General features: G+C 38.8%; 1 protein-coding gene across 1 annotated transcript in view; it reads right to left on the bottom strand.

Annotated features, from left to right (window-relative positions):
• Window positions 1-21,378, bottom strand: part of LOC120858525 (protein O-mannosyl-transferase TMTC1) — a 302,518-nt gene that overhangs the window by 152,576 nt on the left and 128,564 nt on the right. The window contains exons 6-7 of the mRNA XM_040234631.1: window positions 15,339-15,420; window positions 11,207-11,310 (exon numbers count right to left, since the gene is read on the bottom strand). Coding sequence (XP_040090565.1) covers window positions 11,207-11,310; window positions 15,339-15,420 — 186 coding nt within the window. The remainder of the gene's footprint in view (window positions 1-11,206; window positions 11,311-15,338; window positions 15,421-21,378) is intronic.

Consider the following 21,378-nt stretch of genomic DNA (forward strand, 5'->3'; position numbering starts at 1 on the left):
GAAATTACCAACTAAAAATGGAGACAGAAAAAAAAGCTTCTTTTGAAGGATGATATTGACTTCTATCTTAATTTCATTATTTCATATCTTAATGTCTTCCTACAAAATAATGCATACTTTTTCTTGTGTAGCCAAGCTGCAGAAACAGATCTACCCACCTAAATGGATATATTTCACCTGGTTATCCAGAATCACATCTCATGAAAAAAACATGATGCCGATAGGAGGCCTTAAATTCACTGAAAAATCCAATTTTATCTGTTTCCTGGATTTGAAAGACAACTATTTTCAATATTAGAAAGCCCATAGTTCTTTGGTTAAGGATATACCGCTTTATGTTCTGTCTCCTTTGAATCAAGTAAAATAGAAAACCTGTTACTAGGCAGCAGGCAGGTGCCTTAATAGTGAAAATAACATTCTCTCTTCTGCAGGCTGTAGCCCAATGCAGAAGCCTTACTTAACTCAGGCTTTTGTTTTTATTTTTAATCCAAGATTTACAAAAGTGTGTTAAGTCACAAAACTGAAAGTCAAAGCACCACATTTCTAAAGAGACACATATAAACATATGAGTAAATCCTGTGCTAAATGACAATTCTCTGACAGAACAAGCTGCTCAGAGACCTACTCCATCACTCCTCAAATGTGAGTCCACCATAACTACAGAAGCAGAATCTTCAGGTACCAGACCCAAGCACTGATGTTTCAACATGATTCACAAGTGTTTTTGAGACGCATGCAGGTTTGGCAAGCTGTCTGGAGTAAAATCATAAAGCCCAGGACAGTTGTAACCAGGGCATAAATTTGGGTGGTATTATAATTTATAAGAAGCGACATAAGCATCCATAGTCTTGGTCCCTAAAGGACTTCTTTTTCAGATGGCACTAAGTCAGTCTTGACACCAAAAGGCAGAGTGCAAAATCTCTACTACTCAGAAACAGCTGAGTAAAACAGATGTTGGCAGATTAGAGAAATACAGCCAAATCAGAGGCAGAGAAAGGCTGCAGAGTAGGCTGTGTCTAACTCCACTCGCCAGCTTACCCATCCTTTTAAGGGCTAGGCCAAGAACCACAGCGCTTGTTCTAGGCCAGTGCTATCCAATAGAAATATAATAAAGTGTGTATATTTTCAATGTTTTATTAGCTATGACAAAAAGAGGAAATTAACATGCCAAATTAATTTAATAGTATATTTTGTTTCAAGAATATACTCAAAATATCATTTCAACATGTGTATATTTAATGGGATATAGTCAATATAAAACTATTAATGAGATGTTCTGCATCTTATCATTCTTGCAGGATTTTGCCTTCAAAATCTTGTGCACATTTGATTTATACTTAAAGCATATCTCAATTCAGACTAGCTGGTAGCCTCACGTGGCTCTAGTAGTAGACACCACAGATCTACGTAATCACTCAGGCTTTCAGTCCCACCCTCCACCTCTCCCCACACACACTTGTTCTTGGTTTAATCTTTAATTTGGGACTTCTACTCTAAACTCACTTGCAATCCTGGGCTTTAGCCCCTTTCTACATTCAAATCCAATTTCAAAATTTTTTAATCTCAGGTGTCCCAAATTGCTAACCTATTCCATTGTTTCCATTCTAGTACAAGGCTTTTGTCTCCATTCACTTCCTTCTACCTCTGGTGAAAACTTCTAGCTCTTGTTACAACAGAAATTCCACATGGGATGGGAGGTCAAAATTTTCTTAACTTGCTTGTCAAGAGAAAGTTGGGCAATCAAAATACAATATTCTCCCTGTTCTTCAATTTATAATGATATTTTTCTTCTCAAGTCAAAAGCAGAAACATGTACAATTCAACGTCATGTCATTTAGCTGATCCACACAATCTCAACAGACTGACTGGAAAAGTCATTGATCAGTCACAGAATTCCTGTGATATGATTAATATGATCCCCAAACAATCTGAATGCCTGGGATAAAATGAAAAGGAAAAAGATTAAGGGTTTGTTGGCAGCATATGGTAAATAACGATGACACCTCCATTCTGTATGGATCTATCTTGTTGGCTGGATACACACAAAAGTCAAAAATATAAAGCCAAATTCTAAATGACCTCTGAACTGCTGTTAACATAAACTGTATCATAAGCAAGGTGAAAAAACAGCCTTCAGAATGGGAGAAAATAATAGCAAATGAAGCAACTGACAAAGAATAATCTCAAAAATATACAAGCAACTCCTGCAACTAATTCCAGAAAAATAAATGACCCAATCAAAAAATGGGACAAAGAACTAAACAGACATTTCTTCAAAGAAGACATACAGATGGCTAACAAACATATGAAAAGATGCTCAACATCATTTATTATCAGTTCAGTTCAGTCCCTCAGTTGAGTCTGACTCTTTGCGACCCCATGAATCGCAGCACACCAGGCCTCCCTGTCCATCACCAACTCCCGGAGTTCACCCAGACTCGCGTCCATCAAGTCAGTGATGCCATCCAGCCATCTCATCCTCAGTCATCCCCTTCTTCTCCTGCTCCCAATCCCTCCCAGCATCAAAGTTTTTTCCAATTAGTCAACTCTTCGCATGAAGTGGCCAAAGTACTGGAGTTTCAGCTTTAGCATCATTCCTTCCAAAGAAGAAATGCAAATCAAAACCACAATGAGGTACCATTTCACGCCAGTCAGAATGGCTGCTATCCAAAAGTCTACAAGCAATAAATGCTGGAGAGGATGTGGAGAAAAGTGAATCCTCTTACATTGTTGGTGGGAATGCAAACTAGCACAGCCACTATGGAGAATAGTGTGGAGACTCCTTAAAAAACTAGAAATAGAACTGCCATATGACCCAGCAATCCCACTACTGGGCATACACACTGAGGAAACTAGAATTGAAAGAGACACGTGTATCCCAATGTTCATCGCAGCACTGTTTGTAATAGCCAGGACATGGAAGCAACCTAGATGTCCATCAGCAGATGAATGGATAAGAAAGCTGTGGTACATATACACAATGGAGTATTACTCAGCCATTAAAAAGAATACATTTGAATCAGTTCTAAGGAGGTGGATGAAACTGGAGCCTATTATACAGAGTGAAGTAAGCCAGAAAGAAAAATACCAATACAGTATACTAATGCATATATATGAAATTTAGAAAGATGGTATGGCAGAGAGTGAAGAGGAACTAAAAAGCCTCTTGAGGAAAGTGAAAGAGGAGAGGGAAAAAGTTGGCTTAAAGCTCAACATTCAGAAAACGAAGATCATGGCATCCGGTCCCATCACTCCATGGGAAATAGATGGGGAAACAGTGGAAACAGTGTTAGACTTTGTTTTTGGGGCTCCAAAATCACTGCAGATGGTGACTGCAGCCATGAAATTAAAAGACGCTTACTCCTTGGAAGAAAAGTTATGATCAACCTAGATAGCATATTGAAAAGCAGAGACATTACTTTGCTGACTAAGGTCTGTCCAGCCAAGGCTATGGTTTTTCCTGTGGTCATGTATGGATGTGAGAGTTGGACTGTGAAGAAGGCTGAGTGCTGAAGAATTGATGCTTTTGAACTGTGGTGTTGGAGAAGACTCTTGAGAGTCCCTTGGACTGCAAGGAGATCCAACCAGTCCATTCTGAAGGAGATCAACTCTGGGATTTCTTTGGAAGGAATGATGCTAAAGCTGAAACTCCAGTACTTTGGCTACCTCATGCGAAGAGTTGACTCATTGGAAAAGACTCTGATGCTGGGAGGGATTGGGGGCAGGAGGAGAAGGGGACGACCCAGGATGAGATGGCTGGATGGCATCGCTGATTCGATGGACACGAGTCTGGGTGAACTCCAGGAGTTGGTGATGGACAGGGAGGCCTGGCGTGCTGCGATTCATGGGGTCGCAAAGAGTTGGACACGACTGATTGACTGAACTGAACTGAACTTAATGATAACCCTGTATGCAAGACAGCAATAGAGACACAGATGTATAGAACAGTCTTTTGGACTCTGTGGGAGAGGGAGAGGGTGGGATGATTTGGGAGAATGGCATTGAAACATGTATAATATCATATAAGAAATGAATCGCCAGTCTAGGTTCGATGCAGGATACAGGATGCTTGGGGCTGGTGCACTGGGATGACCCAGAGGAATGGTATGGGGAGGGAGGTGGGAGGGGGGTTCATGATGGGGAACATATGTACACCTGTGGTGGATTCATGTCAATGTATAGCAAAACCAATACAATATTGTAATTAGCCTCCAATTAAAATAAATAAATTATATTATAAAAATAAATAAAATATTAAAAACGTAATCCTGTACAAATGCACATTGAAGACTAAAAATTTACATAATGTATTAATTAGGGAATCAGACACTTAACAAAGCCAATTTAAAAAAGAATTTGAGTTAGGCAAAAACCTTCTTAGATATAACAGCAAAAGCATAAGGAACAACAACCAAAAAATGGATAAATTGGATTTCATCAAAGTTAAAAATCTTTCGTGCTTCAAAGCATTTTGTGTGTGTGTGTCTGCTTCAAAGTTAAAATCTTTTGTCATCAAGAAAGTGATACAACCCACAGAAAGGTAAAAAATGTTTATAAATCATATATATAGACTATATAAGTATCACATTTAGAATACATAAAGACTATTATAACTCAATAACAAAAAGACAAATAACCCTATTAAAAACTGGTCAAAGGATCTGAATAGACATTTCTCCAAAGAAGATATAGAAATGACTAACATGCACATACAAAGGTTGTCTATGTCACTCTCACCAGGGAAATGCAAATCAAAACCACAATAAGATGCCATTTCATGCCACTTGTAGGGCTATAATCAAATTAACAACAACAAAAACAGTGTCAAAAGACAAGTGTTGAAGAGGATGTAGAGAAACCAGAATGCTCATATACTACTGGTAGAGATTGTTTTGGTAAACAGTATCACAGTACTTCAGAAAGTAAAATACAGTGTTAACATATATGATCTGGCAATTATATTCCTAACTACATATATAAGGGAAATGAAAACTTATATTCAAACAAAAACTTGTGCATGAATGTTCACAGCAGCAGTATATGTAACAGCCAAAAAGTAGAAACAAACCAAATGTCCATCAACAGATGAATGAGCAAATAAAAAGTGATATATCCATGCAATGGCATACTACTGTGGAATTAAAAAAAATACTTATCTATGTATGCTATAACATGATGAATCTTCAACACATTTTCCTAGGTAAAAGAAGTCTGTACGAAAGATCACATTTCATATAATTTCACTGGTTCATGTCCAGAATAAGTAACTCTACAGAGATAATTCTATAGAGATAAAAATAGATCAGTGGTTGCCTAGGGTTGGGGGACTGGACTGAAATGGGAAGTGGCTGCTAATGGATATGAGGTTTCTTTCTGGGGAGATGCTTTAAATTTGATTGTGGTGATGGTTGCACTAAACTTTGTAAGTATACTGAGAATGACCAAACTGTACATTGGAGATAGATGAATTGTATGGCATATAAATGATATCTCAATAAAGCTATTATTAAATACAGATATAAATTGAGTTTATATAAGAAATACAGTTCTGAATATTCATTGGAAGGACCTATGGTGAAGCTGAAGCTCCAATACTTTGGCTATCTGATATGAGGAACTGATTCATTGGAAAAGACCCTGATGCTGGGAAAGATTGAAGGCAGAAGGAGAAGGGGACAACAGAGGATGAGATGGTTGGGTGGCATCACCAATTCAATGGACATGTTTTGAGCAAGCTCCAGGAGTTGGTGATGTACATGGAAGCCTAGTCTGCTGCAGTCCATGGGGTCACAGAGTCAGACATGACTGAGCAAACTGAACTGAACTGAGTCAGACTGAACTGAACTGAACTCCAGAAACATAAATATATATGTATCTATACAAAGTAAATTTCAGAAAGTTTTCACAGTTCATAAAAAAGTAAAAAGTAATGAGATTGGCAAATTATATGCAAAGAATAAAACTAACATTTGAAATTTTATTTTCTACTAGAGAGAAAAGAAATAATCACACCTGTCAGATTTCTATACATAAAATTCTAAGTGAACAGGGTTGTAAAATACAGTGAATGTAAGTAGCAATCAACCAGAGTTGGATTCCTCTAGGTTTGTTAGCCAATGCTTTGTATCACAGTGAATGCCACAGTCATGCTTTGCTTTTCCAAGTCTTAGATACTTTTTTCTTAACAAAGGTTTCCCAAGAGTATACTATGATTTAGAATATCAGTTTTGTTAGGCAGAAAATGGCAGGTATTTCCTCTTAGCTAATGCATGGAAACAGATCATCTAAAAGAGAAGGAATCTTATAACTTAAGTCACAAGAAGTCATTTGAAAGAAACCAGAAAACAAAGAGTTGACCAAGCAACCCTTAAAAGCTTTTAGGATACTTTAAAAACTATCTGTAATCATTAACTTCACAAATTATTAAGGGATGAGAAAACTAGTTTGAAAACTCTCACCTGATAATGAAGTTATTAAAATCCCCTTCTCCAGGGGATCTTCCTGACCCGAGTTCAATCCCTAGGTTGGGAAGATCCCCTGGAGAAGGAAATGGCAACCTATTCTAGTATGCTCGCCTGGAAAATCCCATGGACAGAGGAGTCTGGGAAACTACAGTCCATGGGATCATAAAGAGTTGGACACGACTGAGTGACTTCACTTTCACTTTTCACTTTCATCCTTGCAAGATGGAAGCAAAGATGCTATAAAAGTTATTCAGTTTACAAATCCACTAAAAGAGGTAAAGCATTAATGAGACTTAGCTGACTGACAATCCTCTAATTGGTAAAGATAGACTCACAAAGCGAGCCAAGTCATAGCTAAATTGTACAGCTGATGAGAAGAGGGAGAAAAAAAAGAGAACTGGAAACAGACTAAGATAACCCAGTTTAAAATCATTATTGTACTAGAAGTCAAACAGTTATGCAAGCAGTGTACAAACTTTACTCAGCAAAGATATTAAAGACAATTTTCTGGATGTTCAAAAGAATCCGTTATAATACAGCTACCTTAGAGGAATGTGAAAGGCCATTTATAGCAACTATCACTGAAATGTCCCAGAGTATTTTAAGTATGAAACACAAGAACTAAAAGATATGTGTGTGTTTGTTTGTTTTAAGATAAATAATATAAAGGTGTTCTATCACTTTATACTTACTGAACTGTCTGAGGAGTCACTTGGCTTCCCCAGTGGCTCAATTGGAAAGAACCTGCCTTCAATCCAGGAGACACTGGGAAGATCCTCAGGAATAGGAAATGACAACCCATTCCAGTATTCCTGCCTGAAAAATTCTAAGAACAGAGGAGCCTGGCAGGTCTGTGGGGTCACAAGGGGTTGGACACAGCTGAGTGACTGAGATAAACTTAGATAAACTCAGATGGATTCACAGACAGAAAGTCCTGGATGAAAGGTATATCAGCTGCCTCGGAAAACATATGTAAATACCCTGCAAGTGAAAGGCAGAATCTAGTGAATGACGGCCCCCAAGGTCCTAAATCTGCCAGCGGTTCCACCAAAGAATTTTTTTTTTTTTTTACCACTGGCAGGAATAAAAATGCAACCTGACTACTCTGGCAGCTAAGATGGTATAGACAGGAGGACAAGTGAGCCAGAGACCAAAGGCATCTTGTCCAGACACCAAGGACTGTGGGGCAGGTATGTGTTTGCTGAGGACAGAGCTACGAATGAAATGATTGGTTGGTAATTGACAGCAATCTTTTCTAGCTCTCGTCTGTCTATCTCCTTCGTGAAGCTTGGCTTTTGGACACTGGTATGCTGAGTCTCCAGATGAATAGGCTACATCCAACTATAAAGAATGACCACTTAAATTCATCAGACAAGAAAGCTTGGAGGGAGACCAATAGAGGGCTAAGGGAAATAAATGGAGCCATAAGCAAGAACAGGATCTGGCAAAGTTGCTTTTTTCTCTTAAAGGCAGTAAATAGCTACTGAAGGAGCTGCAGAACCTGAAACATTTTATCAATGAGCTAAAAATACCCAGACAAGGAACTCTGGAGATATTGAAAGCCAGTGAGAGAAACCTTAAAAAGGACAAGTAGCTTGCAAAATTAATAAAAATCTGGGTTAGAGATGTCAAGCTTAGTAAATGGACTAATTAAATAATTTTTTGAAAAATATAAAACAAACAACAATTGATAAGCCTCTAGATTACCTCAACGGAGAAAGCGATGGCACCCCACTCCAGTACTCTTGCCTGGAAAATCCCATGGATGGAGGAGCCTGGTAGGCTGTAGTTCATGGGGTCGCTAAGAGTCAGGCACGACTGAGCGATTTCACTTTCACTTTTCACTTTCATGCATTGGAGAAGGAAATGGCAACCCACTCCAGTATTCTTGCCTGGAGAATCCCAGGGACAGAGAATCCCAGGGACAGGAGCCTAGTGGCTGCCATCTATGGGGTCACACAGAGTCAGACACAGCTGAAGCGACTTAGCAGCAGCAGCAGCAGCAGATTACCTCAAAGGGTTAAGTCAACACTCAAGGCTGTATACCATATGGTTTCTAAAGCATATTCAAGATTTTTTAATACAAATAGATATTGCAAGTAATGAAAGCAATTGTAACACAATATTTACTATAAAAAAGGATCAATCAAATTGGAAGGTATCTTTTATGAATGGAAAATATTCTTTAAAAAGTAGAAAACACTAAGAACATTAAAGAAAGATATAAAATGCAAGATCCTGGAAATTTACCAATTAAAACATATGAAGTAAATAAGGGAAGTTAAGTGAAATAAAACAGAAATCACTGCTTGGCTTTATAAAAACAAAATTCAACAATATCCTATACCTATGAGATACAAATAAGCTAAACTATATATATGCTATCAGTCAAGGTTTAAGATTTATGTCTTTGCAAACACAAAAAACAGAAGGTAAATTACTAATATGAAAATTATTAAATATTAAAAAAGTATATGAAACTATGAAAATTTAAGAACAGTAATGTTCAGAAGCAGAAGATATTAAGAAGAGGTGGCAGGAATACACAGAACTGTACAAAAAAGATCTTCATGACCCAGATAATCATGATGGTGTGATCACTCACCTAGAGCCAGACATCCTGGAATGTGAAGTCAAGTGGGCCTTAGGAAGCATCACCAAGAACAAAGCTAGTGGAGGTCATGGAATTCCAGTTGAGCTATTTCAAAGTCTGAAAGATCATGCCATGAAAGTGCTGCACTCAATATGCCAGCAAATTTGGAAAACTCAGCAGTGGCCACAGGACTGGAAAAGGTCAGTTTTCATTCCATTCCCAAAGAAAGGCAATGCCAAAGAATGCTCAAACTATTGCACAATTGCACTCATCCTACACGCTAGTAAAGTAATGCTCAAAATTCTCCAAGCCAGGCTTCAGCAATACATGAACCGTGAACTTCCAGATGTTCAAGCTGGTTTTAGAAAAGGCAGAGGAACCAGAGATCAAATGGCCAACATCTGCTGGATCATGGTAAAAGCAAGAGAGTTCCAGAAAAACATCTATTTCTGCTTTATTGACTATACCAAAGCCTTTGACTGTGGGGATCACAATAAAGTGTGGAAAATTCTGAAAGAGATGGGAATACCAGACCACCTGACCTGCCTCTTGAGAAATCTGTATGCAGGTCAGGAAGCAACAGTTAGAACTGGACACAGAACAACAGATTGGTTCCAAATAGGAAAAGGAGTACGTCAAGGCTGTATATTGTCACCCTGCTTATTTAACTCATATGCAGAGTACATCATGAGAGACGCTGGGCTGGAAGAAGCACAAGCTGGAATCAAGATTGCTGGGAGAAAAAGCAATAACATCAGATATGCAGATGACACCACCGTTATGGCAGAAAGTGAAGAGGAACTAAAAAGCCTCTTGATGAAAGTGAAAGTAGAGAGTGAAAAAGTTGGCTTAGAGCTCAACATTCAGAAAATGAAGATCATGGCATCCGATCCCATCACTTCATGGGAAATAGATGTGGAAACAGTGGATGACTTTATTTTGGGGGGCCCCAAAATCACTGCAGATAGTGACTGCAGCCATGAAATTAAAAGATGCTTACTCCTTGGAAGAAAAGTTATGAGCAACCTAGATAGCATATTCAAAAGCACAGACATTACTTTTCCAACAAAGGTCCATCTAGTCAAGGCTATGGTTCTTCCTATGGTCATGTATGGATGTGAGAGTTGGACTGTGAAGAAAGCTGAGCACCAAAGAATTGATGCTTTCGAACTGTGGTGTTGGAGAAGACTCTTGAGCGTCCCTTGGACTGCAAGGAGATCCAACCAGTCCATTCTGAAGGAGATCAGCCCTGGGATTTCTTTGGAGGGAATGATGCTGAAGTTGAAACTCCAGTACTTTGGCCACCTCATGCAAAGAGTTGACTCATTGGAAAAGACTCTGATGCTGGGAGGGATTGGGGGCAGGAGGAGAAGGGGACCACAGAGGATGATATGGCTGGATGGCATCACTGACTCGATGGACATGAGTCTGAGTGAACTCCGGGAGCTGGTGATGGACAGGGAGGCCTGGTGTGCTGCGATTCATGGGGTCGCAAAGAGCTGGACACGACTGAGCGACTGAACTGAACTCAACTGAACCTTAATGTACAAATATTATAGCAATAATACATCCTCAAGAAATGTTATGAAAACTGTCAAATATAATTATATCTGAGAGCCTCAGAAGTATATCACAGCAGTTTGGATAAGGAATTAAAATGAGCAAAATCCACTGGTCATCATCACTTCTTACTCCCCTATCTTAAATCTCATAAGGACAAATGGTTATATATAACTGACTGTATCTTAGCAAAAATTGTTGCTCATTTCTATTTGTTACTTTCAACTTTCCCACTGATTTCAATCTTACAAATAGTTATGATGTCCAGTTAACCTCTAAACACCTCTCAGTACTTGTTCTATAATGTTTGCCTTATGAGACACTCAATAGATATTTATTATTATGTGCTCAATAAAATTGATACCAATATGAGAACAATAATAATGACAAAATTATAATAATATTGATAAAACAGCACCATTTGTTGAAAAGAATTCCAAATGTCTAAACAGTGGTTACTTTTTTCCATACACCCTGACTAGAACACAACCTTTCTTTCCTTAAAATGCAAAGCCAATATATCATTTAAGATTACTTAAAACAATCAGATAAATACCAAGTAAAGTTAAAAAAATTCACTTCTACTGACCTTGTAAGAATGTAAGGCGAAAATGAAGCTGGATTATCCTGCTCTGAAAAGAGGGGCATAGATCCTCCCATTATCCACAGACGAAAGTACAGAACAATGATCACCTTTGGAAAAAGGAAGATTCGCTGAGAAAATTGTTGCTTGTTGGAAATAAGCCCTGCTTTTCTGGAAAACACTTTCAGATGCTTTACAAATATTTTGTCCTACAAACACATTTTTTAGTGAGCATTTTTACAAAATTCTATATTGAAGATGAGTAGAAAAGATGGAAATAGGTAGAGGGGAGAGAAAACAATGAAGGTGACGAGGGAAAGGCACACAAAACTAAATAACATCTGTCAGTGTTATCCATTGCTATCCAACAGCAAATGAAGGACAGAGGAGCTTGGTGTGCTGCAGTCCATGGGGTTGCAAGGAGTGGGGTGTGATTTAGTGACTGAACAACAACAAAGTCCCCTACGTAAGAACCTTCAAGTTGTGAAATTTCAAGGATGTGAACATGCATTTGCATGTCTAATCACATAAGTTAGTTCACATGTCTGGTGTACATGTCACGTGTGTGCATCCTCCATGAGTGGTTGTGCTTTTGTGTACTTTTTTTGTTTTCTAGTTGCTAAGTCATGTCCAATTGTTTGAAACCCCATGGACTGTAGCCTGCCAGGCTCCTCTGTCCATGGGGTTTTCCAGGCAAGAACACTAGAGTGGGTTGCTATTTCCTTCTCCAGGGTATCTTTCTGACCCTGGGATCGAACCCATGTCTCCTGCATTGGCAGGTGGATTCTTTATTACCGAGCCACGTGGGAAGCCACTCTTTAGGAATATTAATATATAATCACTAGGATAATCTAAACTTATATTTGGTTCTTATTCTTTTAAAATAAACAACTGTATAGTATTGTATAAAAATCAGTAGTACAGTACCATCTTCCACCTCCTCTCCCTCCTCCAGGCAGTACTCTTCTTGCCTGTTCACTCAATGCCCCTGTATGCCAGCTGTTGTATGGTACTACTGTACTTTTCAATGTACTATAAGATTAAAAGTGTTTCCCTTATTTTTTGTGTTTTTTAAAAGTATTATTTGCATGAAAAGTATAAACCTATCACTGTACAGTACTATATAGCCTAGCTGGGTACCTAGGCTAACTTTGTTGGACTTACAAAAAAGTGGACTTAAGGAGCATGCTCTTGGAATGGAACTCATTCATATGTAGGGGACTTACTATAAGGATCCTTCCACCTGAGGCCTACCAGTCCAATAGGAAGATGAGTAATCTGAAGCTTAAAGGTAATCTGCCCAGAATCTAACAGTTAATAAACTATAGGATCTAGGAGTTGGACTCAAGTCACTGGTCTCCAATGCCCTGTGTCTTAACCACTGCTCTCATACAACCCCATGAAACTTAACTTCAGCTGTGGTAGAAGATACCTCTGTGTCCTGAATAAACACATTTGGAAATGTTCCAACCCTCAAATGCTCTGAAGCAGACTACCCACACAGAGTTATTTCAACAACCCCCAAAAACAACTTTTGTGTCACTTAATGGAATTTTATCACTGAATGATGCTATCCCATTCCAAAGATGGGCTGAGAAAACCAGAGGCCAAAGACACTTCAGTAGGGATGACATTTGTTTATAGAATTCACCCACACAGACCTTCTAAATATAATTCTCATTTTAGTAGAACCAATTATGTTGTGTCTGTCAGAGTCAGAGGGAAATCTCTGCTTCACTAAAAGCTAAAAGATTAATATGAGGAGGGAATTAAGGCTGGAGTTTTTCCAAGGAATATCACTGACTTATTTCATGAATGCTTTTTTATATAAGTGACCCCAAATCCAAAAATCTAAAGTGAACATATAGTGTCAGTCAAAAGCATATCAGCAGTAAATAATGCCTAAGAAGAAATTAAAAATCATTTTAATTAACACTCACATAAACTAAATTTGAAATTTTAAAGATATTGCAATGGAAAATGTCAACTATAAAAGTAACAGGAAAAGTATCCTGAAAGAATATGAATTCCCTAAACTGCTGAGAGGTAACAGAATATGTCATCCCAAAATATGCTACTTTGGCATATAGGTAGTTTTGAACTGAAGGCAATTAAGACTCAAGAGATTTATGAAAAGCTTTCTACCTCTCTGTTAACTGCCTAAGTGAATTAACTGCCCTATAGCAGGAAGTACAGGGCATCACAGCAGTACTGTCAAGTTCTTGCATTCCCAAACACCACAAAGATACAAATCACTTCTGAAATGAAAGTTGAATTGTCTTTATTCTATGCAAAGATAGTGGGGCATTCTTTGGAGAAACCTTCTGCCCCTCTTGCTGAAATTGTCCAATCAAAGCTCTCCAACTCATTCAGTTTTTGCACACCTTCTTGCTTCAGTTCAGTTGAAATGATCAGTTCACTTGCTCAGTTGTATCCAACTCTTTGCGACCCCATGGATTGCAGCATGCCAAGCTTCCTTGTCCTTCACTAACTTCCAGAGCCTACTCAAACTCATGTCCATTGAGTTGGTGATGCCATCCAACCATCTCATCCTCTATCGTCCCCTTCTCCTCCTGCCTTCAATCTTTCCCAGCATCAGGGTCTTTTCCATTGAGTCAGTTCTTCTCATCAGGTGGCCAAGGCATTGGAGTTTCAGCTTCAGCATAAGTACTTCCAATGAATATTCAGGACTGATTTCCTTTAGGATAGACTGGTTGGATCTCTTTGCAGGCCAAGGGACTCTTAAGAGTCTTCTCCAACACCACACTTCAAAAGCATCAACTCTTCGATACTCAGTTTTCTTTATAGTCCAACTCTCACATCCACACGACTACTGGAAAAACCATCGCTTTGACTAGACAGACCTTTGTTGGCAAAGTAATGTCTCTGCTTTTTAATATGCTGTCTAGGTTGGTTATAGGTTTTCTTCCAAGGAGCAAGTGTCTTTTCATTTCATGGCTGCAGTCACCATCTGCAGTGCTTAAACATGCCTTAAGGTTGATTTAAAATATGATTGATTTAAAATATGATTGATTTAAAATATGATTAATTGTTAATATTACAATTCAAAAACATTTTCATAAGTTTCCTATCAAACTTTACTATAAATCTGGACTTACAATTTATGAAAAACAGCAACAGCAAAAGAGACTGATCTCCTAATTTCTTTGAATAGAAGCATTACACTGTGTAAGAATATGACCAATGTGATAGTCACTGAAGATCAGGACCAAGAACCTCTATCTTTTCTGAATGCACCTTCTATTTGCTCTTCCTATCAAGAGTGGAGTCAACTTCCTCTTCCTTTAAATCTGGTCTTGTGACTTGTACTGAACAAAAGAATCTAGTGGAAACTTCACAGGTCTTGCAATATTAGGAACCTGGTTGGCTGCAGTCTGCAGGGTCGCTAAGAGACGGACACAACTGAGCAACTTCACTTTCACTTTTCACTTTCCTGCATTGAAGAAGGAAATGGCAACCCACTCCAGTGTTCTTGCCTGGAGAATCCCAGGGATGGCAGAGCCTGGTGGGCTGTCGTCTATGGGGTTGCACAGAGTGGGACACAACTGAAGCGACTGAGCAGCAGCAGAATCCAGTTGTCAGGTTGTAAAAAGATCCTGTCCATCTAACTAGAGAGAGTAGCCACAGAGAGAGGCCTAAGAGGAAGAGTTATCACAGAGAGGTTACCTGCTCTGACTCATAACTGCACAAACTTGCTTGAGTAACCCCAGCCAAAAATATAGAAGAACCAGCCAGCTGGATGTGACCCAAACTAAAGCATTTAGGGAAGCTAATATGGTGGTTTTGTTTTAAGCCACTACATCTTAGGTGTTTTGTAATACAGGAACGGATTATTGATACAGCCAGGTTTGTGTTGCAGAAACAATTCAGCACCAGCATCCTAAAAAGGACTCACAAAGTACAGTTCATGTTGTTGGTGTCACTGAACTCACATATCCCTAGAATGCTTCCATATTTACATTCCAAGGCTTTGTAACATTTATTGTATGTAAACTGTTTGATCTTAAGATCATATTGTTAGGCTCATTTGCTGATTCTATTAAACAATCTGGATCATATCTCTAAGTCAAAGTAAAATATTTCTTATTAGATATTTCAAAACCATATATATACTTACATAACTTATGACCAAAGTGGCCCTTTTTAAGAAGGGCCTCATGGTAAGCAGGAAATTTCTATTGCTGCTTGCTGTCAGATACCTGAAACAGAAAAGAAAAAGCATATCAAATAAGTGTCAGAGTCCACTACATGTAACGTTTTCTTTTCAATGTGAATAGGCTCTTGCTCAAAAGAAGGATGGAAAATATAGCCACTAAGAGCATGGTTTCTGGAACACACCACGCAGGTTTCAATCCCCAGCTCTGCTTCTTTCTGTATGGAAGATTTTAGACAAGTGGAGTAGTGTCTACTTCATAGGAAAGTTGTAAAGAATAGTAAGTTGTACATTAATACAGGGAATACAATCTAGTACAGTTAGCTACAGTTATATATTACTATCCTATCTAACCCCAAATAACAGAGGCATTCTGGCAACTATTAATATATGATGACCCTAGTTACAAGGATGATCCTAAACAAAATAAGAGTTCATTTGCCTACTGAATGTAACTTGAGAGGGACAATGTCTTTCATCCACAAAACATCTCACAAATATTTTACCCCTAAAAAAAAAAGATGCTAAGGTTGTATGAGATTAAGTAATTTATCCAACGTAACAAAGTTAAAGTTATTGGGCTTCCCCAGAGGCTCAATAGTAAAAAATCCGCCTGGCAATGCAGGAGATACAGGTTCAATCCCTGGCTCAGGAAGATCCGCTGGAGGAGGGCATGGCAACCCACTCTGGAATTCTTGTCTGGAAATCCCATGGACAGAGGAGCCTGGCAGACTACAGTCCATGAGGCTGCAAAAGAGTCAGACAGGACCGAGTGACTAAACAACAACAGGACAAAAACAAAGTTATTAAGCATCAGTGGTCAGATCAGAGCTCATGAATATGCAACGGAAACTTACTTCATGTGCCTATGACCCTTGGAACCAAACCAGGTAATGAGAATGCCACTTCTTTAGGGGCAGCAACTTACGTGGAGCCTGCATCTGCCACTTGTACAAACTGGAAGCACTGTATGTCCACACAGAACACATGTGATTGGTTGGTTTTAATAAAGACGATCAAAAGGAAGGAAGAGGAACTTGTCAACAAAATTCCCCAGGACAACTAAAGCAAATCCTTTTCGCCTACAGACAAATTTCTGTATTTTAAAGTACAAACTGTAGGGAAAAAAAAGCAAACCACATAATCCAGCAAATATTTCCCACCTCGTCCTTATTTCCCTGGCCCCCTTTCACCTTTTTTTTTTTTTTAACTTTTTTTAGTTTAATTTTTCCTCAAAGGTATCCGCCTCAAGAATTTCTTAAAATCTGTATATGAATGTGTTATCTTCACACAGTAAGGATGTTCTACAAAAAGAAAGCTTCATTTGTGAGACCTGAGTGGGTTAGTATCTCACAAAAAAATGTCTAACTTGAACTCCTTACAAAATACATGTGCTTCCCATTTTATAACAGCTAAATGTGTCCAAGTGGCTCTGTAAGGAGGAAACAGTATCACTCCAAGGCAGAGCCCTTCCTTCTTGCTTTCGTTTTCTTTTTCCAAAAAGCAATTCACAGTCACCTTTTAGCAAGCTCTGGACTGGATGCACCCCCAAGCACTTTAGTCTCCTTTAGCCCCCAAGAGAGAGCAGGCGAGGAGGAAGGTCAGGGATACTGTCAGCTTTTATAACACTGATGATCTCTTCCACCCTAAAATGGGCTTGAGAGAGTCTATTACCTCCTGAAACTGAACATGAGATTTCACGTATGTTTGCATCTGTGCATTTCTCTGAGGCAAAGTCCTTGGCTTTGATCTTCAGTGTCAGCTCGGGTCTGTGATTCCAAAAAGGTTAAAGCACTGTTCTGGGCCTTTCCTTAGTTTTGCCATCACTATCATTTTCAGACCAATTCAACAAAGACCAACTGTGGATATTTCTACTATTCCTTGACAGGATGTGGATAATTGGCAGCAGGAAGGCAAAGGAATGGACAGAGTGGGAAGGAAAAGGGCTGAAGTGGCAACACATCTGAATGAAAAAGCCCATCTTGGATTGGCCTGTTTTGAGAAACTACACTTCTCAGGTTCCCCCTGTTGCTTGTTTATTTTAACACAGTGGAAAAATTAGGAGCACTTTCCTGTCTATGAAACAAATCACAGGGTTTTAGAAGTCAAACTTAGGTAATTGGTATTTTGTTTCACTGAAAGCTCAATAGGATGGCTAGTTCAGTGAGATATATTTAAAAGAACCCCTTTGTTTGGAAATTCTTCCTCCATGAAAAATTCTATTTCCAAAAAAAGTAGCAAATAATTTAGTCTTAAAATGTAACAAAGCCTAGGATGATACAGAGAACAGTGGTTGAAAAAAAATGACCTTTCAAGATCTCCGTTTCCAGCTGTTGACCAAAATTAAATGAGAAAATGAGCCAAAATGACATGGTCCCCTTTCCTGGTAAACACTAGGTCAGAAGCTGAGAGTCCTAAGTTCATACAGAGAGCTGAATTTTCTGCAATTCCTTTCCCTCTCCTTCCTACCATAAAAATTGGATAGTAGAATTTTCCCCCCTTAGTCCACAATACCTGTGAATTAGAACCAAACAACCAGAAATATTAACAATAGTAAAAATAGTAAACAATATGTCAGACACAAACATAAGTGTTATAAATATACTAATCCCTTTACAATTTCTTTGTAATTTCAAGAATTCCTTGAGGAAGAACATTATAACTCCTTTTCAATAGAGGAAGATACTGAAAAATTAGAACTAATACTTAACCATAATATCAGATTACCTCAGCTACTCATTTCAATCACAGGCTAATATAGCTGAGTGTACCTTACAAACACAAGGAACTATGCAAATATCATCACTGATAATTTTCAACTTCAGTTAAATTCTCCACTATTTTCCCTGCAAAGACAGAGAACATGCCAACAAAACTGAACCACTGAGGAAACCACTAGCATAGGAAGCAAGAGTCTAGGATTCTATCTCTGTGCTTCCAGCTACTCTCTCACATTAGTTGGTACAAATCCACAGGGGCTTCATTTCCTTCCTACATCAGTGATAGTTGACTAAATGGTTTCAAGGTCCCTTTCAGGTCCAAAATACTGTGATCCTTGGATGCTTTCACCAACTGATGACATCAAAGATGACAATGAAAGAAAAACAGAAAAATTACTGAAACAATTTAAAAGGAACACCAAGTGATAAAGGTGAAACAAATATTAAGGTGAAGCAAAAAGATGATTCCTTCACTTTATGTAAACCTTTGATAATTTGCTGTTGCACATTAAAAATATACTTTAACATTAGTCGGGTTGTAGCATTATCAAGTTCTGCATTTTTAACAATTTCTGATATAAGGAAAATAAAAGCAAAAGATCAAGACTATACAAAATAAATGTTCTAAATTGTGCTCCCCATGCCCTAATTTTTTCTGACTGCAAAATTTCTACCTACTAACATCTACCTCTTTAGTTAATCATGTTCAAATATTCAGAGCTGAATGGGTCTTCTTCCTGAAGTTACCCTCCATAGCTACTCAGTCATCAAATCCCACTGAGAGATCTCAGCTGAGACTAGGACAACCAGCCATCCAAAGCTGTGGGCTGCTTTATTTTTTCAGGAAAGGGCTCTTTAAGGGAAAGATCTCTCTGCAGGAGGTCTTTTTTTGTCTTGTTACTTTAGCAAATTTATATTTTAACTAAACTCTAGCCCAAACACACCTTTCAAATTTTTGATCACAGAATATTTTGCCTGATCTGTTGGTTCTTTACTTAGATCAAAGAAATAGAAATGAATAATACGTAACTAACAGACAAAGCCTTTGACTGTGTGGATCACAATAAACTGTGGAAAATTCTGAAAGAGATGGGAATACCAGACCATCTGACCTGCCTCTTTAGAAATCTGTATGCAGGTTAGGAAGCAACAGTTACAACTGGACATGGAGCAACAGACTGGTTCCAAATAGGAAAAGGAATACATCAAGGCTGTATATAGTCCCCCTGCTTATTTAACTTCTATGCAGAGGACATCATGAGAAACGCTGGGCTGGAAGAAGCAGAAGATGGAATCAAGATTGCCGGGAGAAATATCAATAACCTCAGATATGCAGATGACACCACCCTTATGGCAGAAAGTGAAGAGGAACTAAAAAGCCTCTTGATGAAAGTGAAAGAGGACAGTGAAAAAGTTGGCTTAAAGCTCAACATTCAGAAAATGAAGATCATGGCATCCAGTCCCATCACTCTATGGGAAATAGATGGGGAAACAGTGGAAACAGTGTCAGACTTTATTTTTTGGGGCTCCAAAATCACTGCAGATGGTGACTGCAGCCATGAAATTAAAAGACGCTTACTCCTTGGAAGAAAAGTTATGACCAACCTAGATAGCATATTCAAAAGCAGAGACATTAGTTTGCTGACTAAGGTCCGTCTAGTCAAGGCTATGGTTTTTCCAGTAGTCATGTATGGATGTGAGAGTTGGACTGTGAGGAGGGCTGAGCGCCGAAGAATTGATGCTTTTGAACTGTGATGTTGGAGAAGAGTCTTGAGAGTCCCGTGGACTTATAGCTGAGATGTTTGCCACTGCTGATGTTGTTTAGGCAAAAAATTAGGAGGTTTTTGAGAAGAACTGGAAAATCTAATATAGTAGTCTCATGTAAACCACCAGGACTCCTTCAACTTGCTGTCTACATCCCAAGCTGTGAGTTTTTATTTTGTATCCAGTCTAGTACTGGAAGGTAAGGAAAATACAGACAAAGAAGAGGCATCTAAGTGTATTTAAAATTTTATTTGAGTCCATAAGCATTTATTGATCATCTTGCTATGATATATTAGCTATCTATTAACACAATAATTCTATGTTAACAAAGTTCAATGACTTAAAATAATCAACATTCATTTTACCCTCAAGTTTATGGGTTGGTGACTTTGTTACCAAACTCAGATCTGGATACAAGGAGTGAGTGATGTTAGAAGGGAAATAGTTGCTCTAATCAAAAAGCCAGCAATCTGGGGGAAAGGTGGACTCATGACCCAAAACCATCTCTGAAGTTTCTGTGTGGCCATGAAAGACTTTCAAGGGGAAAAGGGGAAGTAATCTCAGTTGATCATTGAGAAAGGTGGTTAGAGTCATCACCATCCCGCACTGTGTGCAGGATTGTCGACTCCTTGTGATCATTTTTAGATGCTATGTTATTCTCACAGTTTATTTGTGAGATCCCTGAAGGGGAGGCTGGGGAAGAGATCTGGTCATCTGTTCAATTCAGTTCAGTTCAATCGCTCAGTCATGTCTGACTCTTTGCGACCCCATGAATCGCAGCACGCCAGGCCTCCCTGTCCATCACCAACTCCTGGAGTTCACTCAGACTCACGTCCATCGAGTCCGTGATGCCATCCAGCCATCTCATCCTTGGTCGTCCCCTTCTCCTCCTGCCCCCAATCCCTCCCAGCATCAGAGTGTTTTCCAATGAGTCAACTCTTCGCATGAGATGGCCAAAGTACTGGAGTTTCAGCTTCAGCATCATTCCCTCCAAGGAAATCCCAGGGCTTCAGAATGGACTGGTTGGATCTCCTTGCAGTCCAAGGAACTCTCAAGAGTCTTCTCCAACACCACAGTTCAAAAGCATCAACTCTTCAGTGCTCAGCTTTCTTTACAGTCCAACTCTCACATCCATACATGACCACTGGAAAAACCATAGCCTTGACTAGTCAGACGTTTATCAGCAAAGTAATGTCTCTGCTTTTTTATATACTGTCTAGGTTGGTCATGGCTTTTCTTCCAAGGAGCAAGTGTCTTTTAATTTCATGGCTGCCATCACCATCTGCAGTGATTTTGGAGCCCCCAAAATAAAGTCCCACACTGTTTCCATTGTTTCCTCATCTATCTGCCATGAAGTGATGGGACTGGTTGCCATGATCTTAGTTTTTTGAATGGTGAGTTTTAAGCCAGCTTTTTTACTCTCCTCTTTCATTTTCATTAAGAGGTTCTTTAGTTCCTCTTCCCCTTTTGCCATATGGGTGGTGTCATCTGCATATCTGAGGTTATTGGTACTTCTCCTG

Source organism: Oryx dammah, unplaced genomic scaffold, assembly GCF_014754425.2.
Source record: "Oryx dammah isolate SB20612 unplaced genomic scaffold, SCBI_Odam_1.1 HiC_scaffold_29, whole genome shotgun sequence".
Taxonomy (NCBI): domain Eukaryota; kingdom Metazoa; phylum Chordata; class Mammalia; order Artiodactyla; family Bovidae; genus Oryx; species Oryx dammah.